This window comes from Pristis pectinata, chromosome 10 (assembly GCF_009764475.1).
Source record: "Pristis pectinata isolate sPriPec2 chromosome 10, sPriPec2.1.pri, whole genome shotgun sequence".
NCBI classification, from domain to species: domain Eukaryota; kingdom Metazoa; phylum Chordata; class Chondrichthyes; order Rhinopristiformes; family Pristidae; genus Pristis; species Pristis pectinata.
In genome coordinates, this window is record NC_067414.1 from 83,861,151 (window position 1) to 83,884,741 (window position 23,591).

Genomic DNA, 23,591 nt, shown 5'->3' on the forward strand with positions numbered 1-23,591 from the left:
CCTCTCCTAGCTAATGTGCCTGGTATTAAGGCCCTACTTATCCTTAGTCAGCTATGTCATTTACATGCTCAACACCAGACTCCCAGAACAGACACACTATTTCCATTCCAGTTCTGATGAATGGTTTTTGACCTGAAACATTAGCTGTTTCTTTTCCCATAGATATGACATGACCTGCTGAATATTTCTAGCATTTTATTTTAGATTTAGATCTTTAGATTTCCAGTATTTGCCACTCTATTGTGGGAGGACATTACCAAGTGGATAGAGAAAAAGATTCAAGGATTTTCTTAAAGCTTTCTTGAAGTGCAACGTCCCCCCGACTCCTGGGAACTCCTGGCCCATGACTGCTCAAAAAGGAAGGAGGAATATTCAGGATGGTATCTGTTATGTTTGTTCTTCATCAAGAGACAAACTTCGCGTGGGTTTAACATCTGACCATTTTTATTAACCAACACCAGAGTGGCTTGCTTTCCCTCTCTTTTTACAGCCACTTCCTGTTCCCCCATGTGACCCCTTGCATTGCCTACTGGGAACTTTAGTTCTTTATTATAACTACATAATAACACATCTTCCCCCTATAAAGAAAAACTAACACAATATTTTGTCCTTATAAATCTGCCAAGCACCCTTATCCACTCAGCAGCTTTCAATCAGTCTCTGAGGTGGTTTAATGGTCCTTTTTGGTCTGGTACTTGTTTTCGCAGGTGTGTTGCTTTCATTTGCTGCATTACTGTTGGTGTTTTCCTGGGAACTCTGGTGTACATGTTCATTTTCTCCATATGCTTGCCCCTTTGGTGTACTGACAGGGGATGTGTCACAGCCATGAGTTGGAGCTTGTGGTTGTAGACCCACGCGGTTCCTCCTCAGAGGTGTCCCTTGCTCCATCTGGATCTGGTATGAATGTGGATTTACTTCCTCTTGCACAACTCCTTGCATGGACCATGTGCCAGAATCATGATCTCGGATTCGCACTTGATCCCCAGACTTCTATACTGGTAGGCTTTTCGCTGTCTTGTGATTCTGTTTCTGTTTTTCTTTCCCTTCCTCTTTAGCCTGTTTGACCTTGTGTGCTCCTTCAGGTGTCAACAGGTTTTCATGTATTAGAAGGTTAGTGCGTATGCGTCGACCCATCAGCATTTGGGCTGGTGAAAGGCCGTTCTGCAGTGGCGCACTTCTGTAAATCATTAGACTTCTGTGGAAATCCTCTCATCCATCTTGCACTTTCTTCATGAGGCTGTTCACCACCTTAACTGAACTCTCTGCTAGGCAATTAGATTTTGGGTGATGTGGGCTTGATGTTATATGTCGAAACCCCCAAACATTGGCAAAGGATTCAAATTCACAGCTCAAAAATTGTGCACCATTGTCTGATACTACTTTACATGGAACTCCATGCCTCGCAAACACAGCTTTCAGGAACGTGATAACTGCTTTGCTGGATGTTGATTGCAGTGTCACAACCTCTGGGTAATTGGAAAAGTAGTCTGTTACAACAATATGGTTCTTCCCATTACAGTCAAACAAATCCACTCTTTGAAATATGGCCTGTCTGGTACAGGGTGTGGTGTAAGTGGTTCTGCTTGCTGCTTTGGTCTGTAGGTAAGTCATATTTCACATGAAGCAGTGGTCCAGCTGATGTCTTGGTTCATTCTTGGCCAGTACATCACTTCACGTGCTCTACATTTACATTTTTCCTCCCCAAGATGCCCTTCGTGTATCTTCTGGAGCATCTCCTTGCGTAGTGCCACTGGAATCACAAACCTGTTCCCTTTGAAGACCATATCTTTCACTACTGACAGTTCAGCTCTGCATGCCCAATGATCCTGAATACACATTGGACAGTCATCCTTTGCTGGCCATCCTCTCTGTATTGTATCATTGAGTACTTTCATTGTTTCATCTGCCTCTGCTGCTTTCCTAATCTGCTCTGTTCTATCCGGAGATACGGAAGAGAGGTGACAATCATGTTGACATGGGCCTGTATATCTGCATTAACCTGTTGGTCACTTTTTTCTGTCTTGTCGACTGATCGAGACAGCACATCAGCAGCAAACATATACTTTCCCGGTGTGTAGATAATTTTCACATCATATTTCTGCAGCCTTATCAATATGCGCTGTATCCTCATGGGACAGTCATTCAGTGGTTTGAACATAATGGAGACCAATAGTTTATGGTCTGTCTCCACTTCAATAGCTTGCCCATAGACATACTGATGGAAGCTTTCACATGCATATGTACTGGCAAGAAGCTCTTTCTCTACCTTGCATAGTTGGCTTCCGCACTTGTTAAAGCCCTTGAATGCATATGCCACAAGTTGCCATGTGCCATCATGCTGCTGCAGTAGTACTGATCCAAGGCCGTGCTGGGACGCATCAGCTGATATCCTGATATACCTTTCCAGATCATAAAACTTCAGCACGGGCTCTTCAGTTAGGACCCTTTTCAACATCTGGAAACATTCTTCTTGTTCATGAGACCAAATCCTTTCATTTTGTTGCTCAAGGAGTGACCTAAGTGGTGCTGACACTGTTGACAGTTGAGGGATGAACTTAGCCAGGTAGTTACCATTCCTAAGAAATGTCTCACCTCCTCTGTTTTGGGGCCTCTACAGGTTTTCAATGGCTGATGTCTTTCTTGGGTCAGGCTTCACTCCCTCTTCAGATATGACATCTCCTATGAAGATCAGTGTCTTAACACCAAACTCACATTTCTCTTTATTTAATTTCAAATTGACATTCCTTGTCACGTCAAGCACTTGTCTCAGTCGAGTATCATGTTCCTCCTTGGTGGACCCCCAGACGATGTCATCCATCGTGGTCTCGACACCAGGTATGCCCTTAAAAATCATGTCGATAGTTTTATGGTAGACTTCTGGTGCGGACAAGATCCGATATGGCAGCCGAAGATAGTGATATCTTCCGTGGTGTGTTAAAAGTACACAGTCTCAAACTTGCCTCATCAAACTTCATCTGCCAAAACCCAGACGATGTGTCGAGCTTGCTACACCGTTTGGCACCTGAAAACCAGGACATGATCTCCTCCCGTGTTGGCAATTTAAAATGCTCTCTCTTGATGGCTTTGAGATATCTTGGGTCTAGACATATCCGCAATGTTCCATTTTTCTTTTGCACAATGACCAGTGAACTCACCCAATCTGTTGGTTCTTCAATTCTCTGTATGACATTCATCCATTCCATGCGTGCTAGTTCTTGTTTAAGTTTATCTCTAAGTTGAAACAGAACTTTCCTGCATGCATAGACAACAGGAGCCATTGCCTCATCAATGTGAATTTTGTGTACACCAGGTAAGCATCTGAGCCCCTCAAAGACATCTACATACTCTTCCATGAGTATTGTGTGGTCACCTTTGGTATGTGAAGCTACTATGAAAACTCTGTTCACTAGGTTGAGCTTCTCACATGCACTCAGACCTAATATTGGCTGTACTCTTCTCTACAATCTGTAGCTGTGATTTTAAGTGCTGCCCCTTGTGCTTAAAGGTCACCATACAGTCCCCTTTTACTGGAACTTTCTCTCCAGTGTAGCCTGTCACTTTTAACTTCACAGGGTAAATCTTATCTTTACTGTGAGAGTCTTATAATCAACAATGGATAACAGATTCTCTTGAGCTCCGGTGTCAAGCTTGAATGAGTACTGTCTCATTCACAGTTACTGGAACAATCCATTCCGTTTTACCATCAGCCACAGTCTGTACAGAATCCACAAAGAATTCCTCCATTTCCTCATCAACTGTGTGCACCTTTCTCTTGTTAGCCTCAGCTTTGCAACACTTTGCAAAGTGATTCTTCTTCCCACAGCTTTTGCAGGACTTGCCATAAGCAGGACACATCTTTGGAATGTGTCTACCTCCACATTTGCTGCATTTGCTGTTTGAGCCTTCCTCTTTGCTGTTGCTTTCAGAAATGCCTTGTGTGCTGCTTCTCTGTTTTCACAGCATGCACTGTTGTGTCTGCCCTGTGCAGCTCCTTAGCTTGTGCTCAGGTGGTTCCTGCTGACCTACACATATTCACCGCCTTTTCCAGGGTCAAATCTTTTTCACGCAAGTCTTTCTCAGAGTCCATTATCTGGAATTCCACAAACTATTCTGTCTTTAACTAGTGAGTTTCTCAAATCTCCAAATTCACAAGACTTACTCAGTGTGTGAAGCTCAGCTAAGTATTGGTCGAAGTTAACACCTTGTTTCTGGTCACAGGAAAAAAAATCTCTCAAATGTGATGTTTTTACTTGGGATAAAATATTCCTCATATTTTTTCATCACAGTACCCAAATCAAAAGCTGTCTTATCAATTTGAAAGCTGTTATAGATGTCCAAAGCATTTTCGCCAATCACGTGCAGAAAAATAGATGCTTTCAATTTTTCATTGCTCCCCCCCACTCCACTAGCATCTCATATATGTTGAATCGCTGTTTGAAGCATTTCCAATTATCGGTTAGATTGCCAGTAAACTGCATAGGCGTGGGAGGACTTAGCTTATCCATAACGGGAACTCTCGGCCTCTCACCTGAATCTCTCTTGGCAAATCCGGTGACTGCTGAACTTCAGGAACAACGTGCTCCCGCACCACGCTGGCCAGCTTTTTCTCTATCTTATTACAGCTTTTCTTTTGTACTCAGAGTCTCTTTCTCAATTGTACACAGTATTCATCTACTCTCCCTATTCAGACCTCACACCAACTTCTGACACCATGTTATGTTTGTTCTTCATCAAGAGGCAAACTTCTGAATATTTTTATTAACCAACACCAGAGTGGCTTGCTTTCCCTCTCTTTTTACAGCCACTTCCGGTTCCCCCATGTGACCCCTTGCATTGCCTACTGGGATCTGTAGTTCTTTATTAGAACTACATAATAACACATAACAACACAGTATCAAGAACCTCAAGGGCATGCATTGGGAGAAAACAGAAGCCCTGCATAAATGGTGCAAGGTACACATTACCTCACAAGCTACCCACCATCCACTCCAGGAGCCAGGACCTCACCCACCTGTAGGAAAAGTCTGCAGTTCCCACATTGGTCTCCTTAGCCATAACAGAATCCACAAAACCAGAGGGAAAGCAAGTCTTCCTCGATTCCCACAGAGTGGTTAAGGAAGAGAAGAAAAACTAAAACAAGAATGACTTGCTTCCATTTTGCTTTTGTGGGTTCCGAGGTCACTGATGAGGCCAACATGGGAACTGTAGCCTCTTCTATAGATGGAATAGGAGATGCCTGGTGGAGCAGGCTGTTTGTGAGATGGTGCCAAATGCTATTTCTCCACTTTGTGCAGTCATGGGCCAGAGATTCTCAGGAGTAGGTGGAGGTATTGCATTTTTTTTTTAATGAGGAGGCTTTGATCACTTTCTTGAACTTTTTCCTGTGTCTGCCTGGAAATTAGTTCCCATGACAGAGCATGGAATAGAGCGCCTTTTCTGGCAGTCAGTTGTCAGGCATGCAAACAACATGGCCTGCCCAATGGAGCCAACTTAATGTAATTCGGGCTTCAATGCTTGTGATGTGGCCTGGGAGAGGATCCTGATGTTGGTTCCAATGAATCCTTCCAATGAATTAAGGATTTTGCAAAGGCAGGATTGGTTTTATATTTCCAGTGTCTTGAGGTGCCTGCTGTAGGTAGTTCAGGACTCAGAAGCAGGAATCACTGCTGCCCTGTAGACAGAGTTTTGTGAGATCTTGATCTTCAAGCAGTCTTTTCCTTAACTGACCAAAAGTTGCACTGCTGATAGTGTATGATGTTTGTTTTTGCTGAGAGTTGGCTCATTGATACAAGAAATGGTTCATGTTTTCCTTGGGTTTCCTAACCACCTTCTCAACATGTCCTACCACTTCCAAAGATTCATATACATTCAAGATACTTAAGCAAGACCCATTACAACTCTCACCTGACAAGATTTTGTATTTACTGTGATCTTTTCAACAACAGTGACTCTGCTCAAATATTATTTACCAACTTTTGGTTCTCTTCCAAAATCAATACTCAACTCTGCTGAATAATTCAGTAACTAGTTTCTGTAGCTCTGCTTTAACACTCAAATAACTTCAAACTTTAAATGAGCATTGAAATATATTTCATATTGTGGTTCCAAATTCTTGGAATTCTATGGACATCAAAATAACAGTTTCTATGTACACTTGAGCTTTCTCATTCTGGCATCATTCATGCATACATTCTGGCATCCACTCCAGACCAGAGCATCTATCGTTTGTTTTATTTCTAGCTTTTACTCCCTTTTCTTTAAAATAAAACTTCATGCCCATTGTAGTCTCCTTTGTCCTATCATGATATTTCCTTTCATTTCCCCTCTGCCCATGTTAAACTAGCATTTCTTGACCTTCCTATATTTCTGTTGCCATTCTAGTTTCAACTTCCTCCTAGAAATCTACTGCTTCCCTCTGTTCCTTGATTTGGTAACTCCAAAGGCTCATGAAGAACTCTTTTCCATCTTATGAGCAGCAGTTCAGTTGCCTCATCTTAGTCCCTGCTACCCACCCAGGGTAACTACCAAGATCCAAGCTTGCCAGTGTCCTTCTCATCCATTGACAATGTCAGTGGATCAGCTATCAGCCCACTCCACACCTTCCTGAACAAATGCCGATTCATTTTGCTGTCAATAAGTTTATTGTGGATAATATAACATGACCTTGATGGAAACCAGGATTCTTCTTAAATAAAGCCTTCCTGCCTGGCTTCCAGCAAATCACACCACATTTAAAATTTCTAGTCTCTAACAGTTGCAAACTCAAGTACCACAATAGTTTTCTCACTTAAGTAACCTAGCTACCTTCCTTGCTCAACCTCTGTTTCGTGAATTTCTATTCTTGATAAATATTATAGCAACTTGCATTCTTGTGGCCTCCTTAACACAGCAAAAGTTCAGTCAAGAATGGATGAGTGTTTCAGCAGCAGCAAGTTGAAACAGGGCTGATGTTACAGAAGTGGAAATAAGTATTCTTATTTAAAATAAAACCAGAAAATGTTGGAAACACTGCACAGGACAAGCAGCTTGTTTTCAAGTGAAGTGTTTCAGGTCAAAGACCCTTTTGTCAGAACTGGGAAACAGAAAAACAACTTGGTTGTCAGTTGCACAGAAGGTGAGTGGAGTGGGGGTGGGGGCAATGGATAGATAGGACAAAGGGAATAACTATGATAGAGTGAGCAATTAGAGTGTGTGAATACAGACCAAGAAGTGTAAAATGTTGTGAATTGCAAGATGTCAGACGCGTGCAGCAGGTCAGGCTGTATCATCTAACAATAAGATGATCACAAAAGTGGACATTTTCTCTAATTACCCACAGGCAGTATGGGATTATCTTACTTCTGTGCACACTTCCTGTCAATTTATTCAATTAAAATTGCAATGTTCACAACCAATGGATACAAGCTGTAATTGCATTGGTCCAGCTGAGACACACAGCACTACTATTGGCAGCAGTGTGATTGCAATGTGATAAACTTACATTGACAGTTTGCATAATAAATATTGACCAATTAATTATTAATGAGAATGTCTAATTTTTAAACAGAGACCAACCTACGTCTCTATACCGGTCCCATTCTCTCTCATCCGCTAGCTCTTTTTTCACTCTACTTTACAATTACAGTATCCTTCCTACAAAGTCATGGACAACCATCAAGGTAACACATGAAACCATTGAAGGTCGTTCGGTGACAAGTTCATAATCCTCTTTCTTAATTATGAGATGACTGAAACATGTAGAACATAGAATAGTACATCTTAGGATACTTGATATATATTCATCAGGTTGGCTATTATTTACTGTCAGCTGGAAACACATGAATAGAATGTACCCAATAGGCTGCCATCCATAAATTTTCCATTATATTTTACATATTGCTCAATATTAACATTGATGTTGAGACGACTGAATTCATAATTATCAGCATTACCATCTCAGCTAAAAAGAATGCTCTCCATTCTTCCATCTTACACATTAAACGGCACAGTAAATTCTTTTCACACCAAACAAATGACAAAAAAGATTTCAAAAAGTAAAGTGCACATTTAATATTTTTCAGAAAAGTATTTAGCAAGTTCTCAGAATAAAATGCTGTTTGTGTGCATTAGGCAATATTGGTGGGGAGATGTGAATTTAGTCAGAAAGAAAAAGGAAGCATATTGAATGTAAGGTTTAGGAAGCTGAAATCAGATAGGACCCTCAAAGAATATAATGAAAGCAGGAAAGAAGTCAAGCAGGGTTTTAAGAGAGCCAAAATAGGCCATGAAATGTATTTGGCGAGTAGGATTAAGGAAAATCCAAAGACATTTTATACATACATTAAAACAAGAGGGTAACTAGGGAGAGAATAGGACCACTGAAGGATAAAAGAGGGAATTTATGCCTGGAGCCAGAGGATGTGGGCAAGGTACTAATATTCACCAAGAAGAAGAATATGGAGGATAGTGAGATCAGTGTGGGGTATGCTAATAATCTAGGGCACGTTAAGATCAAGGAGGAGGCTGTGTTGGTTTTACTAAAGAAGATTAAAGTGGATAAGTTCCCAGGGCCTGATGGGATTTATCCCAGGTTCTTAAGAGGGGAAAGAGAGGAGATTGCTCAGGCCTTGATAAAGATCTTTGTATCTTCTTCAGCCACAGACGAGGTCCCAGAGGACTGGAGTATAGCGTAACGCTATTACAGCGCCAGCGACCCGGGTTCAAGTCCGGCTGCTGTCTGAAAGGAGTTTGTATGTTCTCCCCATGTCTGCGTGGGTTTCCTTTAGGTGCTCCGGTTTCTTCCCACGTTCCAAAGACGTACAGGTTAGGAAGTTGTGGGCATGCTACGTTGGCGCCGGAAGCGTGGTGACACTTGTGGGCTGCCCCCAGAACACTCTAAGCAAAAGATGCATTTCACTGTGTGTTTCGATGCACATGTGACTAATAAATAAATAAATATCTTATCTTATCTTGTTCCTTTGTTTAAGAAGGGCAATGGAGACAATCCAGGAAATTATAAACCGGTGGTAGGGAAATTACTGGGGAGTATTTTTAGGGATAGGATTTACTTATATTTGGTAAAGTGTGGGCTTATTAGGGATAGTCAGCATGTCTTTGGGCAGGGCCAGTCACGCCTTACATACTTGAGTGAGTTTTTTCGAGGAGATGATGAAGATACTTGAAGAAGATACTTGATGAGGGTAGGGCAGTGGATGTTGTCTACATGGACTTTAGTAAGGCATTTAACAAGGTCCCTCATGGTAGGCTGATCCAGATGATTAAGATGCATGGGATCCATGGTGACTTGATAGATTGGATTTGAAATTACTTGGCCACAGAAGACAGAGGTGGTGAGGGGTGTTATTCTTACTGAAGTCTGTGACCAGTGTACCACAGGGATTAGTACTGGGACCTCTGTTGTTTGTGATATATGTAAATGACTTGGATGAAAATGTAGATAGACTGATTAGAAAGTTTGTGGACAACACAAAAATTGGAGAAGTTGTGGATAGTAGAGGAAGGTTGTCAAACGATACAGCAGAATATAGATCAGTTGCAGATATGGGCAGAGAAATGGTAGATGGAGTTTAATTTAGGCAAGTATGAGGTCAAATGTATGAGGAAAGTATACAGTAAACAGCAGGACCCTTAGAAGTATCGATGCAGATATGGGCAGAGAAATGGTAGATGGAGTTTAATTTAGGCAAGTGTGAGGTCAAATGTATGAGGAAAGTATATAGTAAACAGCAGGACCCTTAGAAGTATCGATGTACAGAGGGATCTTGGGGTCCAAGTCCATATCTCCCTGAAAGTGGCAAGACAAGTAGATAGGGTGGTGAAGAAGACCTATGGCATGCATGTCTTCATTATATAAATAGTACAAGAGTCAGGAAGTCACGTTGCAGCTGTATAAAACTTTGGTTAGGCCATGTCTGGAGTATCGTGTGCAGTACTGGTCGCCCCTTTATAGGAAGAATGTGGAAGCTTTGGAGAGGGTGCAAAAGAGGTTCACCCAGATGCTGTCTGGATAAAAGAGCATTATCTATAAGGAGAGGTTGGATAAACATGGATTGTTTTCTCTGGAGCGTTGGAAGCTGAGGGGAGACCTGAAAGAGATTTATAAAACTGTGAGAGGCATAAACAGGGCAGATAGTCAAAGACTTTTCTCAGGGTAGAAATGTCAAATACCAGAGGGAACAGCTTTAAGGTGAGAGGGGGAATTTAAAGGAGATGTGCAGGATAAGCATTTTACAACAGAGTAGTAGGTGCTTGGAATACACTGCCAGGGGTGGTGGTGGAAACAGGCTTGATAATGGCATTTAAGAGCCATTTAGACAGTCACATGAACATGCAGAGAATGGAGGGATACGGATCAAGTGCATGCAGATAGCTTAGTTTAGTTTGGCATCATGGTCAGCACCAATGTTGTGGGCTGAAGAGCCTGTTCCTATGCTGTACTGTTCTATATTCTAGTAACCTTTCCAGTGTCCATGTAGTTACAAATCTTAACAGTGCAAATCAAATATCCAGCATCTATTAATGAATGTTTTTATATTATGTTAAGAAAACTTAAAACAGATTTAAACTGCACTGCAATTCAAAAGACAAGACTGATGCAATTTCACTCAGATATTACAGTATCCTGTAGCGACTCGCTGTCCGAGCAAGTGAACCGGCTCGGCGGTCGGGTCGCGCGTCGTCGGAGCGGCAAGGCCCAAGATGGTGTTGGGCCTTCATCTTCTCTGAGCGACAGGGAGAACCCGCGTGCGGGAAAAGTTTGATGACGTAGCGCATATGTCATTTCTGTTTTTGGTGGGCGGGAACTGTTCCCCTTAAAAGGCCCGCGCAAAGCGGGAAGATAAATCTGTTTCTGTTCTGCAGCCCACCGACTAGTGTCTTGCTTTCACATTGCAGTAGCAGCCGCTACATTGGTGACACCGACGGTCCAAACGGATTTTGGACCCACAAAATGGATGACAACGCAGCAGCCAACGCAGTGGCACTCAAGCTGCCCACCTTTTGGACGCTTCGGCCCAGCATCTGGTTCGACCAGGCTGAAGCACAATTCCAACTTCGGAAGATCACCTCCAACTCCACAAAGTACTACCATGTGGTCAGCTCTCTGGACCAGGAGACAGCCACCCAGGTCGGAGACTTCATCCAGTCTCCTCCTCCAGAGGATAAGTACCCGGCTTTCAAAGACCTTCTTATTCGGAACGTTGGCCTCTCCCATCGCAAGCGTGCCACCCGCCTGCTTCATCTCAACGGCCTGGGGGACAGATCCCCATCGGCCCTAATGAACGAGATGCTGGCCTTGGCTGAGGGACACAAGCCTTGCCTAATGTTCGAACAGGCTTTCCTCGAACAACTACCCGATGACATTCACCTGCTGTTGGCCGACGCCGATTTCAGCAACCCATGTGAAGTAGCTGCCGGGGCAGATGTCCTGTGGAAGGCCAAACGCGAGAGCGGGTTGTCCGTCGGCCAAGTCACCAGGCTGCGAGCCCAACGCCTACCTAAACCAGTCCCAGCAACCGATCGACCACACCCCAGAAACACAGACGACGACACTGGCGACCAGCTGTGTTTCTACCATCAGAGGTGGGACACGGAGGCCCGTCGATGCCGCCCACCCTGCAAGTTTCAGGGAAATGCCAGGGCCAGCCGCCGCTGATGGCTACGGAAGCTGGCCACCAACACAGCCTCCTATTCGTTCAGGACAAGCAGTCCGGGCGTCGTTTCCTTGTCGATACTGGAGCAGAGGTCAGTATTTTGCCCCCGACTGGCCGCGACACTCGTAACAGGCAACAAGGTCCTGTACTCAATGCCGCAAACGGAACGATACGGACTTTCGGTACCCATACAGTTCAATTACAATTCGGCGACAGCCATTTTACCTGGAACTTTACCCTTGCCACCGTTGCCCGGCCACTCCTGGGAGCCGATTTCCTTCAGGCCCACAGCCTGTTAGTTGACCTGCGAGGGAAGTGGTTAGTGCACTCCAGAACTTTCCAAACCTACCCCCTGGGAGAAGCCAGATTACCAGCCCCGCGCCTGGACTCCGTTTCCCTGTCTGGCAATGAGTTCACCAAGCTCCTAGCTGAGTTCCCATCGGTTTTGGCACCTCAGTTTACAAGTTCGATGCCCAAACAGAGGATGCAGCACCATATCATTACCACAGGGCCACCCCTTCATGCCCGAGCACGATGACTACCTCCAGACAAGCTCTGCCTGGCAAAGAAGGAGTTCCGCCGCATGGAGGAGCTGGGGATCGTTCGCAGGTCAGACAGCCCCTGGGCCTCCCCCTGCGCATGGTCCCCAAAGCCACCGGCGGATGGAGGCCCTGTGGCGACTACCGCAGGCTGAATGACGCCACCACCCCAGACCACTACCCCATCCCTCACATCCAGGACTTTGTGGCGAACCTACACGGGGCCCACGTCTTCTCCAAGGTGGATCTCGTCCGGGGATTCCACCAAATCCCGGTCCACCCTGACGATGTCCCCAAAACTCCATTCGGCCTCTTCGAATTCCTTTGAACGCCATTCGGCCTTAAGAACGCCGCGCAGACTTTCCAGCAGCTGATGGACGCAGTAGGCCGAGACCGTGTTAATTTACTTAGATAACATACTAATCGCCAGCCGTGACCACCAAGAACACCTTTCCCACCTCCGCCAACTGTACTCCTGTCTCCGTGATTTCGGCTTCACTATCAACTCGGCCAAGTGCCAATTCGGACTTGACTCTATCGATTTCCTCGGCCACAGAATCACCAGCGAAGGAGCAACACCCCTACCCGCCAAGGTAGACACTATCCGCCATTTTGCCAGTCCCAACATGGTTAAAGGCCTGCAGGAATTCCTGGGGATGGTCAACTTTTACCATCGGTTCATCCCTGCAGCAGCCCGTATCATGCGCCCTTTGTTCTCGCTGATGTCTGGCAAGGGCAAGGACATTGCCTGGAACAATGAGGCTGCGGCTGCCTTCGTTAAGGCCAAGGACGCCCTGGCAGACGCCGCAATGCTGGTACACCCTAGGACAGACGTCCCAACCACCCTCACAGTGGACGCATCCAACACTGCAGTTGGTGGAGTACTGGAACAACTAATCGAAGGCTGTTGGCAACCTTTGGCATTTTTCAGCAGGCACCTTAGACCACCCAAACTGAAATACAGCGCTTTTGATCGGGAACTTCTAGCACTGTACCTGGCAGTCTGGCATTTCCGGTACTTTTTAAGAAGGCAGGCCTTTCACTGCTTTCACTGACCATAAGCCTTTGTCCTTCGCCTTCTCCAAGGTCTCCGATCCCTGGTCAGCTCATCAGCAGCGACATTTGTCCTACATTTCCGAATTCACAATGGATATCCAACATGTCTCTGGAAAGGACAATGTCGTTGCTGACGTGCTTTCCAGACCAACCATCCACAGCCTGTCCCTGGGTGTTGACTACACAGCCCTGGCTGACGCACAGCAAGCCGACGACGAGCTGCCCAGCTACAGAACCGCAGTCTCGGTCCTGAAGCTCCAAGATTTCTTAGTCGGTCCAGGTCAGCGGACCCTCCTTTGCGACATCGCAACAGGTCAACCCCGCCCTATAGTTCCTGAAGCCTGGCGGAAACATGTTTTCGACTCGGTACATGGGTTGGCGTACCCGTCCATCAGATCAACTGTTCGACTGGTCGCTAGCAAGTTCGTCTGGCATGGCCTGCGCAAACAGGTCAGTGAGTGGGCCAGGACTTGTCCCCACTGCCAGACATCAAAAATCCAATGACATACCAAGGTCCCGCCACAGCAGTTCGAGCCTACCCGGAGAAGGTTCAACCACATCCACATCGACCTCGTTGGTCCTCTGCCAGTTTCAAGAGGAGCCCGGTACCTCCTTACCATCGTGGACCAGTTCACGAGGTGGCCAGAGGCAACCCCTCTATCCAACATCACGACTGATTCCTGCGCCCAGGCGCTGCCCACAACTTGGATCTCATGTTTTGGTGTTCCGGCCCACATCACTTCAGACAGGGGCACCCAGTTTACCTCCAGCCTCTGGTCTGCATTAGCGAACATGCTAGGGATGCAGCTGCACACCACCACAGCCCACCACCCTCAATCAAATGGGTTGGTGGAACGTTTCCACTGCCATCTAAAATCAGCCCTGATGGCCCACCTGAAGGGTCCTAACTGGGTCGACAAACTGCCTTGGGTCCTGCTCGGCTTACGCACTGCCCCCAAGGAAGATCTCCATGCTTCGTCAGCTGAACTCGTGTATGGGGTGCCCCTGGTTGTCCCAGGGGATTTCATACCCGCCCTTCGGGGCCAAGAGGAACAACCCACAGCAGTCCTGGAAAGACTGCGCGAGAGGCTCGGCAGCTTGGCATCGATTCCCACTCCGCGGCATGGTCAAGCCCCATCCTGTGAGTCCAAGGAACTACGAGACTGTAAGTTCATTTTCATTTGCAGGGGCACATCCCGGGCACTGTTGCAACAATCATATGAGGGGCCGTTCCAGGTCATCAGGAATAATGGGTCCACCTTTATTTTGGACATTGGGGGCAAGGAAGAGGTCTTCACGACGGACTGCCTTAAACCGGCCTATTTAGATCTACAACAATCGGTCGAGGTCCTAACACTGTGACGCAGAGGCCGACCTCCTAAGCAACGGCTAGCACAGCCCGTGAACCTAGGGTCTAGGGGACCGTATCGCTGGTTCGGGGGGGGGGGGGGGGGGTGGTTGTGTAGTGACTCACTGTCCGAACAAGTGAACCGGCTCGGCGGTCGGGTCGTGCGTCGTCGGAGCGGCAAGGCCCAAGATGGTGTTGGGCCTTCATCTTCTCCGAGCGACAGGGAGAACCCACGTGCGGGAGAAGTTTGATGACGTAGCGTATATGTCATTTCCGTTTTCGGTGGGCGGGAACCGTTCTTCTTAAAAGGCCTGCACAAGGTGGGAAAATAAATCAGTTTCTGTTCTGCAGCCCACTGACTAGTGTCTTGCTTTCACATCGCGGTAGCAGCCGCTACAAGCCATTCTTTAGTTTAGCAGTGTAGCAACATAGGATATCTGCCTCTCAAGAGACTTAGACAAGATATTCAAAAGCAGGAAATTCATTGCAAATGGAGAGATGTATATTTCACATAGCAACACAATTTTGCATCTACACAGATGGGTGTTGCACAGTTCCTCTTGCATCTTCTTGCTAGCAGTTTACACTTACTCAGTTGTAAATTTAATAGAACAAACTTCACTGATCTGAGTAAACCAAAACTTTAAATGTCATTCCTTACACAGTGAATTACCAGATTGGGGGAAATGTAGCAAAAGAATTAAAGATTCTTCCCAACAAGGGATAAATCTTGGTTCCTTAAATCTATGATTTGCAAGAATTTTAAATGTTTAGATATGAAGAGAATCCAGTGATATGGAGCTAGTGCAAAAAAATAGAACCACGGTGAAAGATCAGTCAGAATTTATAGAAGACCAGAGCTAGTACAAGGGGCCAAATGGCCTACTTCAGCACCTTTTTCTTATGTTCTTACAAATAATCTGTGTGTCTGGTATTCAAGTGAAGACAAATTTTAAAAAACCTTTAAAAAAATTGTACTTTTGCCTTATCTAGTTAATTAAGTACAAAGCAAATGTTGCCTCAATACTGCATCAGTGGCATACAAGCTCAACAGCAGAGTCACATAATCAACTTGATGGCATACTTCAGTACTTAAAAGTATGTAGTGTATTAATTTCAAATTGCAAATTCACAGAAGAGTCAGAGACATCCCAAATTCTTAAATATCGCAAGGATAATAGGAACTTCAAAATCAGGTGAAAATTTTCAGTGTCTAGATGATATCAGTGACAGCACATTTCAATTTTCCCACTTACGTTTGTTGATATTTTTGTTTTATGTTAATTCTGGTCAACATCTTTGAAAAATAATAATTTATTACATATCCCATTTTCAGTCTCATTTTAATCTATATTGAACCTGTTTCTCTATTTGAACATAAGTAGAAGCAAGAGTAGACCATTTGGATGATTTTTGCCTCAGTGTCACTTTCCTGCACTAACACCACATCCTTTGATGACCTTGATATCTAAAAATCTATCAATCTCTTTCTGGAATGTATTCAATGACAAGGCTCTCAAAACCCCCCTGGATAGATAATTCCAAAGACACATTTCTGTGTGAGTGAAGAAATTTCTTTTCATCTCAGTCCTAAATGGCCAACCTATTATCCTGAGACTGTGCCTCCAGGTTCTAGACACCCAAGCCAAAGGAAACATCATCCTTGTACTTATGCTCTCAAGCTCTGTAAGAAATTTGTATTTTTCCAATGAGAGCAGCTCTTTCTGACAAATTCAAAATGGTAAAGGCCCTGTTTAATCCCTCCTCATACAACAGAGCTGCCATTTCAGGGATCAAGCTGGTGAACTTTCGCTGCACTTCCTCAAATTGCAAATATATCCTTCCTTAGGTAGGGAGACCAGACCTGCACACAATATCTGTATTTGTACCTCAAGGTACAAGTTCTCTGTTCAACAACACTCTCCAGGGCCCTGCCAGTCACTGTGAATATCCTGCGCTGGTTTAGCTTCCCAAAATGCATCACTTGCATCTGTCTGAGTTAGCTTCCATTTGCCATTCCCTTGCCCAGTTTCCCAGTTGATCTACAATCCTTTTGTAACCTTAGGCAACCTTTTTAGCTGTCCAATGTATCACCAATTCTGGTGTCACCTGCAATCTTACGAACCATGCCACCTATATTCTCATCCGAATTATTAACATAAATGACAAACACAATATCAACTTCATGAGGTTCTGGATTAAAGTGTGATCACTGTGTTGGCTGGGGAAAAAGGTGCCTACCTGAGCTAGTCCCATTTCCCTCTAAACCTTTCCTATCCATGTACTTGTCCAACACACACAAAATGCTGGAGGAACTCAGCAGGTCAGACAGCATCTATGGAGGGAAATAAAAAGTCCACGTTTCAAGTCAAGACCCTTCAATCACATTGCTCCAGATTGCAGCATCTGCAGAATCTCACGTCTCCGTGTACCTGGTCAAATGTCTTCCAAATGTTGTAATTTACTCACCTCTACAGCTTCCTCTGGCTGCTCCTTCTATATACCCACCACTTCTGTGTGAAAAACTTGCCCCTCAGGTCCCCTTTAAATCTATCCCCTCACCTTAAACCTATGTGCTCAAGTTTTAGACAGCTACTTACAGCATTGTCTGTTATATTTCAAATTTCCATCATCTGCAGCATTCTGCATTTTGTACTTAATTTTCATACATATGGTAAAGATTGAGACCATTTCCCACACCTTTGTCTTCAGCCTTACCAAACTTTGAAAGCATTCTGGGCTGTTGGCTCTGCACCATTGTGCTACTGAGGAAGTAAAGGGTTAAGAAACTGAAAAAAATACCATGCACACAAGCCCCTGACTCAGGACCAGGTGGTGATTACTGTGTCTGGAACTTGATTGTAAGCCAATTATATTAAACAATAAGTGTGAGGTTTGTCCTAAACAATAAGTGTGAGAGTTGTCTTTTATCTTAGGCCCCCCAATTGAAATCGGTGTAGTCGCATTGTTTAAGTGTGTGACAAGGACTGTATAAATTGATGTCTGCCCCTCTGTATTGTGGAGACGTCTGATAAAGACTCCACATGAGAGTCAGGAGAATTCTCCTTAGCAGTATACTGCTAATAAATATGTTTTAACAGAATTAATCCCTGGCATTGTGTGATTTTGCAGCAGGCAGGAGTGGGAACTTAAAATTGGGATAACTCTACCTGCCAAACTCTTACTTTTGGATAAAGGTTTTGCTGATGTAGCCTCATCTTAAATATTTATTCAAGTTTGGCCACTTTTACAGGGTACTGCATGACCAAACACTAATATTTGCCTTCCAGTGGCATTAGGTGAGGAGTTCCAAGTTTTGATCTAGTAATGATAAAAGCATTTTATGTTCATTGTTTTTATCATATTGATACTGTGTGACTTGCAGGGCAACTTGTATATCTGCAGTTACCACAAAAATAGAAAGAAGGAAGGCTACTCCCCAACAGTGCTAAGAATTTGATTATCATAGTACTCATAAATCAACAAATCCTGAATCTGTCCCCATCTATTGTTAATGTTAAATGGAAGTGCCAAAAATATAACTTCCCTGTGCACCACACTAGCATTCTATCCAAAGACCATCAGGCTGATGGTAATTTTAGAGCGATTGTGAACAAGGTGAAAATGAACAAGGGACAGGAAATGATCCTTAAATCCGGGGACTTAGGTTAAGATTCTCAACTTGCACTTTTCTCACTTTATACCCAACCACACTAACAAATTTAATGTAGAATCATTATTCTGGTAGCACCATGACATCAGAATGCATAATGGCTTCACAAAGTGTGAAAAATAAGTAAAATGAATTGATTTTCTTTCTTTAGAGAAAACAAGTATCTTAATTAGTTTACAACCAATTCCCAAATCTAAAGCATGTACACAATCTTGGAAGTGTGGGAACAGCTGATTCAAATGTTGTCTACTCAAGCATTGCTCATTGATTATGAAATTATGGATGTAGATGTAAGTTAGCTGTTGAGCTATACTTTATAGGAGTCATTACATCATGTCAATGAAGGACACCCAAGTCCTGTAACAAACCAAACCAAGAAATTGAAATTTCAGAAACAACATTATAAATCTTATGATTTATTTTTATTATTTCATTTTTTAAATTATATCTCTATATGGAAAACAAAAAGAAAATCCAGAAACTGGAACCTTGAATGACAATTAGAGGAAACATGTAAAAACTTCAACAAGGAGATACAAGAGACTGCGGATGCTGAAATCTGGAGCAAAAACAAACTGCTTTTTAAATTTCGACTATCCAATGGCTAAAACTAGCTTCAACATTCTAATCCTTCTACCCATTACTTTACATTTATATTCCACTTGATTAATCTCTTTGTCCTTCCTATCCACTCGATCTAGTTACCACAATTTTGTACAAAATGATTAAATAACTCCTCAGCCCAAAGAAAATTATCAAGCTTATCCAATATTTCCTTATGGCTAAATTTTTTTTTATCAGTTCTGTCAATATTCTTGAAAAGCTCTACAGCATCCTTTCTTAGGTTTCCTGCATGATAACTTGAACCATGCAGTTTTCTAGCCGGGATTTAACTAGTGTTTCAATCAGTTTTATATCCTAAGCCTCCGGAAGTAAAGTGTCCCAAGTGCCTTAGTCACCTTGTCTTCAGGGACATATGCTTCTGGGTCCTACTGCTTCTACCCATTGCTACATGTCCTACTTTTTATTGTGTATTCCTTGCTTTTTCTCCCCCCTTCAAATTCATTACTTCTCATGTCTCTGGATTAAATTTCATTTGCCATGTTTTGCCCACATACCAATCCACTGATAACTTCCCACAGTCTTCAGCTTTCTTTTCCACAATCAACCACCCTGCCAAATTCTACATAATCTGTAAACATTATTTTAAACCATCGTCTCCCAAGTCTAAATCATTGACAATTACCAAATAAAAACAAGCAATTTGATTTCGAGCCCTGAAGATTCTCTTCCAGTCATTAAAACTCTTCTTGACTAGCTTACCCTTTATTTTCTGCCACCAAGGCAATCTTGGATCCAATATGCTATGAACTTTAACTTCCCTCACCAGTCTGCCATGTGGACCTTATCAAAAACTTTGTAAAGTTCATGCAGATTTTATCAAATGTGCTAACCTTCGTCAACCTTCATCACCTTATCAAAAAATTCAATGTAATTCAGATAAGACCTTCCCTCAACAAAACTGTGGCTTTGTAAATGATGATCAATACCATTCCTTTGATTTTTTTTCCCCAATGAATAGCAAATTACCAAAGTTAGGCTGACCTGCAATGTCTCAGTGTATCTCTTTCCATTTTAAATAATATCACATTAACAATCTTTCAGTCCTCTGGCACCATATCTGTAGCTAAAGAGGACTGGAGTATGAATGTCAGAGCCTCTACGACTTCCTTCTTTAATTCTACAATCAAGCTAGTATACACTTTGTTCTGCTTTGAATCATATCTATTTTTAAAGACACTAAAACCCTTAACATTTACTCTCATAAATTATCTCATCCAAAATTTTGCATTCCTTCCCACAAACAACTGCACAGTCTGCATCTTTTGTGATAACAGATAGCAATCATTTATACCATGGAACCTTGTCAAATGCCCCCTGAAAGTCTATTTATTGGCACTTCTTTACCTACTACATTACAAAGCCATGCTGGCTTTCTCTGATATTCTTATTTATAATTTCCTACCCTCCTTAGTGGTGTGACACTTACAATTTTCTAACACTAGGGAACAATTCTTGAGTCATGAAAGCATAAGAATGCAACTTCAGTTTTACAATGCTCAGGGATTAAGCCCAAACACGTTATTGATCAGTCAGTCCAGTGCCATCCAGTCAGCTTCTGATAATCCAATGGACTAATTCTATTTAAAACTATCCTTCACCAACTGATCCATACTAATGACTTCTTTAATTCCATTCAACCATTTTGTTTAATATCACTTTTCCTATCTCTTTTCACTTTACCAAATGCAATTGCCTTCTCTATTCTATTATTTGCCTGCATCTCATATCTGCTTTAAATTTTGCTGCATGAAATCCACAGGTTTAATTTTGCTGAATATTTATGTAACCAGCTATATACAACAGCTCACATCTCTTACATCTTTAAACTCATCTGTTGCATAATCACAACCACCAACTTCACATTGATCATTAAAAACATTGCAATAATATTGAATATTTAGCTCATTTGACACCTTCATTCTCTCATTTTTCATCTTCAACCATTTTCTCAAAGCTTGAGTATTCATCATTTCAGAAAAATTACATGTGCAATGGTGATGAATAACAAGCATTTTAACCATAGCTGCAAAGCTACATCCTGTCTTTACTCAAACCACCACACAAATAATTCCATTGTGGTTAAGATAAGAACTCATAAAATGTAAAACTAAAGGCTGATAAGGTCAATTTCAGGTTGCAGCATGAATCAGGATCAAACTGAGGACCTGCCTGGTGAGAAGATATACAATATGTTCTGTGATGGTGATGCTTTTTGTTTTGTATTCATTCCAGGGATGTGGGCTTTGCAGGCTGAGCCACCATTTAATTGCCCACCCCTAACTGCCCTCGAGAAGGTGGTGGTGAGTGGACTTCTTGAACCGCTGCAGTCCCTGAGGTATGGGTATACCCACAATCCTATTAGGGAGGGAGTTCCAGGATTTTGACCCAGCGATGTTGAAGGTATGGTAATTTACTTCCAAGTCAGGATGGTATGTGGGTTGAAGGTCAACCTCCAGGCATTGGTGTTCCAATACTTTTGCTGCCCTTGTCCTTGTAGCTGGTAGAGATCGTGGATTTGGAAGGTATGGTACAAGTCATAGCTACTGTGCATCGGTCATGGAATGGAATGCCTATTAAGTAGGCTGCTATGTCCTATATAGTGTTGAGCTTCTTGAGTGTTGTTGAAACTTCACTCAACAAGGCAAGTGGACAGTATTCCAATAATACTCCTGCCATGAGCCTTGTAAATGGTGGACAGGCTTTGGGAAGGTAGATGGTGAGATACTTGGAATTGGTTTATTATTGTCACTTGTACCGAGGTACAGTGAAAAACTTGTCTTGCATACCATTCATACAGATCAATTCATTACACAATGCATTGAGGTAGTACAAGGTAAAACAATTACAGAGTGCAGGATAAAGCGTAACAGCTACAGAGAAAGTGCAATACAGGTAGACAATAAGGTGCAAGGTCATAACGAGGTAGATTGTGACGTCAGAGTCCATCTTATCCTATGAGAGAACTATTCAGTAGTTTATAACAGTGGGATAGAAGGTGTCCTTCAGCCTGGTGGTACGTGCTTTCAGGCTTTTGTATCTTCTGCCTGATGGGAGAGGGGAAAAGAGAGAACGTTTGGAATGGGTGGGGTCTTTGATTATGCTGGCTGCTTTACCAAGGCAGTGAGAATTCCTAGTTTTTGACCTGCTCTAGTAGACGCATTACGCATATGTCTATTCCAGTTCAGTTTCGGGTCAATGGTAACTCCTAGGATATTGATAGCAGGGAATTCAGTGATGGCAGTGCCATTGAACATCACATATGATAGCTCGACTTTGTTGGATATCATCGTTGCCTAGTATTTGTGTGTCAAATAGTCATATAGTCAGAGTTATACAACACAGAAACAGACTCTTTTGCACAACTCATCCATGCCGACCAAAGTGCCCACCTGAGCTAGTTCCATTTGCCTGCATTTAGCCCATATCCCTTTAAACCTATCCACATCCCAGTCTAAATGCCTGCTCGGTTGTAATTGTGTAGAATCATTACTTATTTGAGCTTCTTTATTTGTAAGTTTTTATTGTCTTTAAGAGGAAATTCTGAGCACAGTTTTGACCAACAACCAATTCAAAAGAATTCATAACCATTTAATAATTTATTAGAAGTAAAACTGCAGTATCAATCATAAGCAGTAAAGTACTTTCCATAAATACAGGATTTTGTTTTAAGAAAAAATCATTTTAGGCAGTTCCTAATGCTGAAAAATTGTAATTCTAATTAAGTAAATCCATGGGAGCAACGGGCATTTTATTTTAATATTTATTTTCAGGATCTGAGCATCATCAGCGAGTCTAGCTCATTGGGAATCTCTAAATGGCAAGGTGTGGGTGAACTGTCTGCTTGAAATCCTGAAATATTTCTGGAGAAGGCACTCCCACAATGCTGTTGGGCAGGAAGTTCTAGGATATAGGCTCAGCAACCAAATCTGGATGGTGAGTGACTTGAAAAGGATCTTGCAGGTGATAGTGTCCCATGCCTGTGCTCCTTGGTGGTAAAGATTGCAGGTTTTGGGGGTGCTATCAGAGTAGCTTCGTGAGTAACTGTAATGCATTTTGTAGATGGTACGCACTGCATCCACTGTGCACTGGTAGTAGAGGGAATAAATGTTAAGGGTGATTGATTGAGAAAAAAAATCAAACTGCTGGAGGAACTCAGGTCAGGAAGCATCTGTGGAGACAAAAAACCTCTAGGATACGTCATCCTAGATGGTGTTGAGCTCCTTGAAAGTTATTGATACTGCATTCATCCAGGTGAATGGAGTGTACTTCAGCACACACCTGGCTTGTGGCAAGTGGTTGGGGTATCAGGGAGTGAGGATACTCAGCATCTGATCTGTATTAATTGGCCGGTCCTGTTTATTTTCCGGTCAATGATGGCCCTCAGCATAATGATAGTGTGAGCCTGCCTGTACAGGAAGTGATTCCAAGCAGAATGGCAGAAGGGCTAATTGAAGAAATTCACATTCCTGGTTAAAAATTGTTGTCTTATGGCACCTTTTTAAAAAAAGGTAAAGTGGAAAATAGACATCCAGGAAGAGGAGTTTAGGGAAAGTACTTTTAACTTAATGTGAGTGATGACAGTGAGATCTGGGCATGTGGAAATCCACGTTAAGCCAGTAACATCAAAAGAAACCTATGCTAAGCTTTCAAAGACATCAGATCTTCTGTAGTAACTGCCCTAGAAATGCTATTGCATAATG

The 23,591-nt window shown here is 43.0% G+C and overlaps 1 protein-coding gene across 6 annotated transcripts in view; it reads right to left on the reverse strand.

Annotated features, from left to right (window-relative positions):
- sesn1 (sestrin 1) overlaps positions 1-23,591 on the reverse strand; it is a 76,896-nt gene that overhangs the window by 25,698 nt on the left and 27,607 nt on the right. Inside the window, exon 1 of one of the 6 annotated variants that reach the window (XM_052025086.1) lies at positions 14,721-14,887. The exons of 4 other annotated variants lie outside the window; for them this stretch is intronic. In XM_052025086.1, coding sequence (XP_051881046.1) covers positions 14,721-14,801 — 81 coding nt within the window. In that variant the 5' untranslated portion in view covers positions 14,802-14,887. Of the gene's footprint in view, positions 1-14,720; positions 14,888-23,591 lie in introns of those variants that run through there. One more of the 6 variants, XM_052025091.1, reaches the window with a different exon arrangement.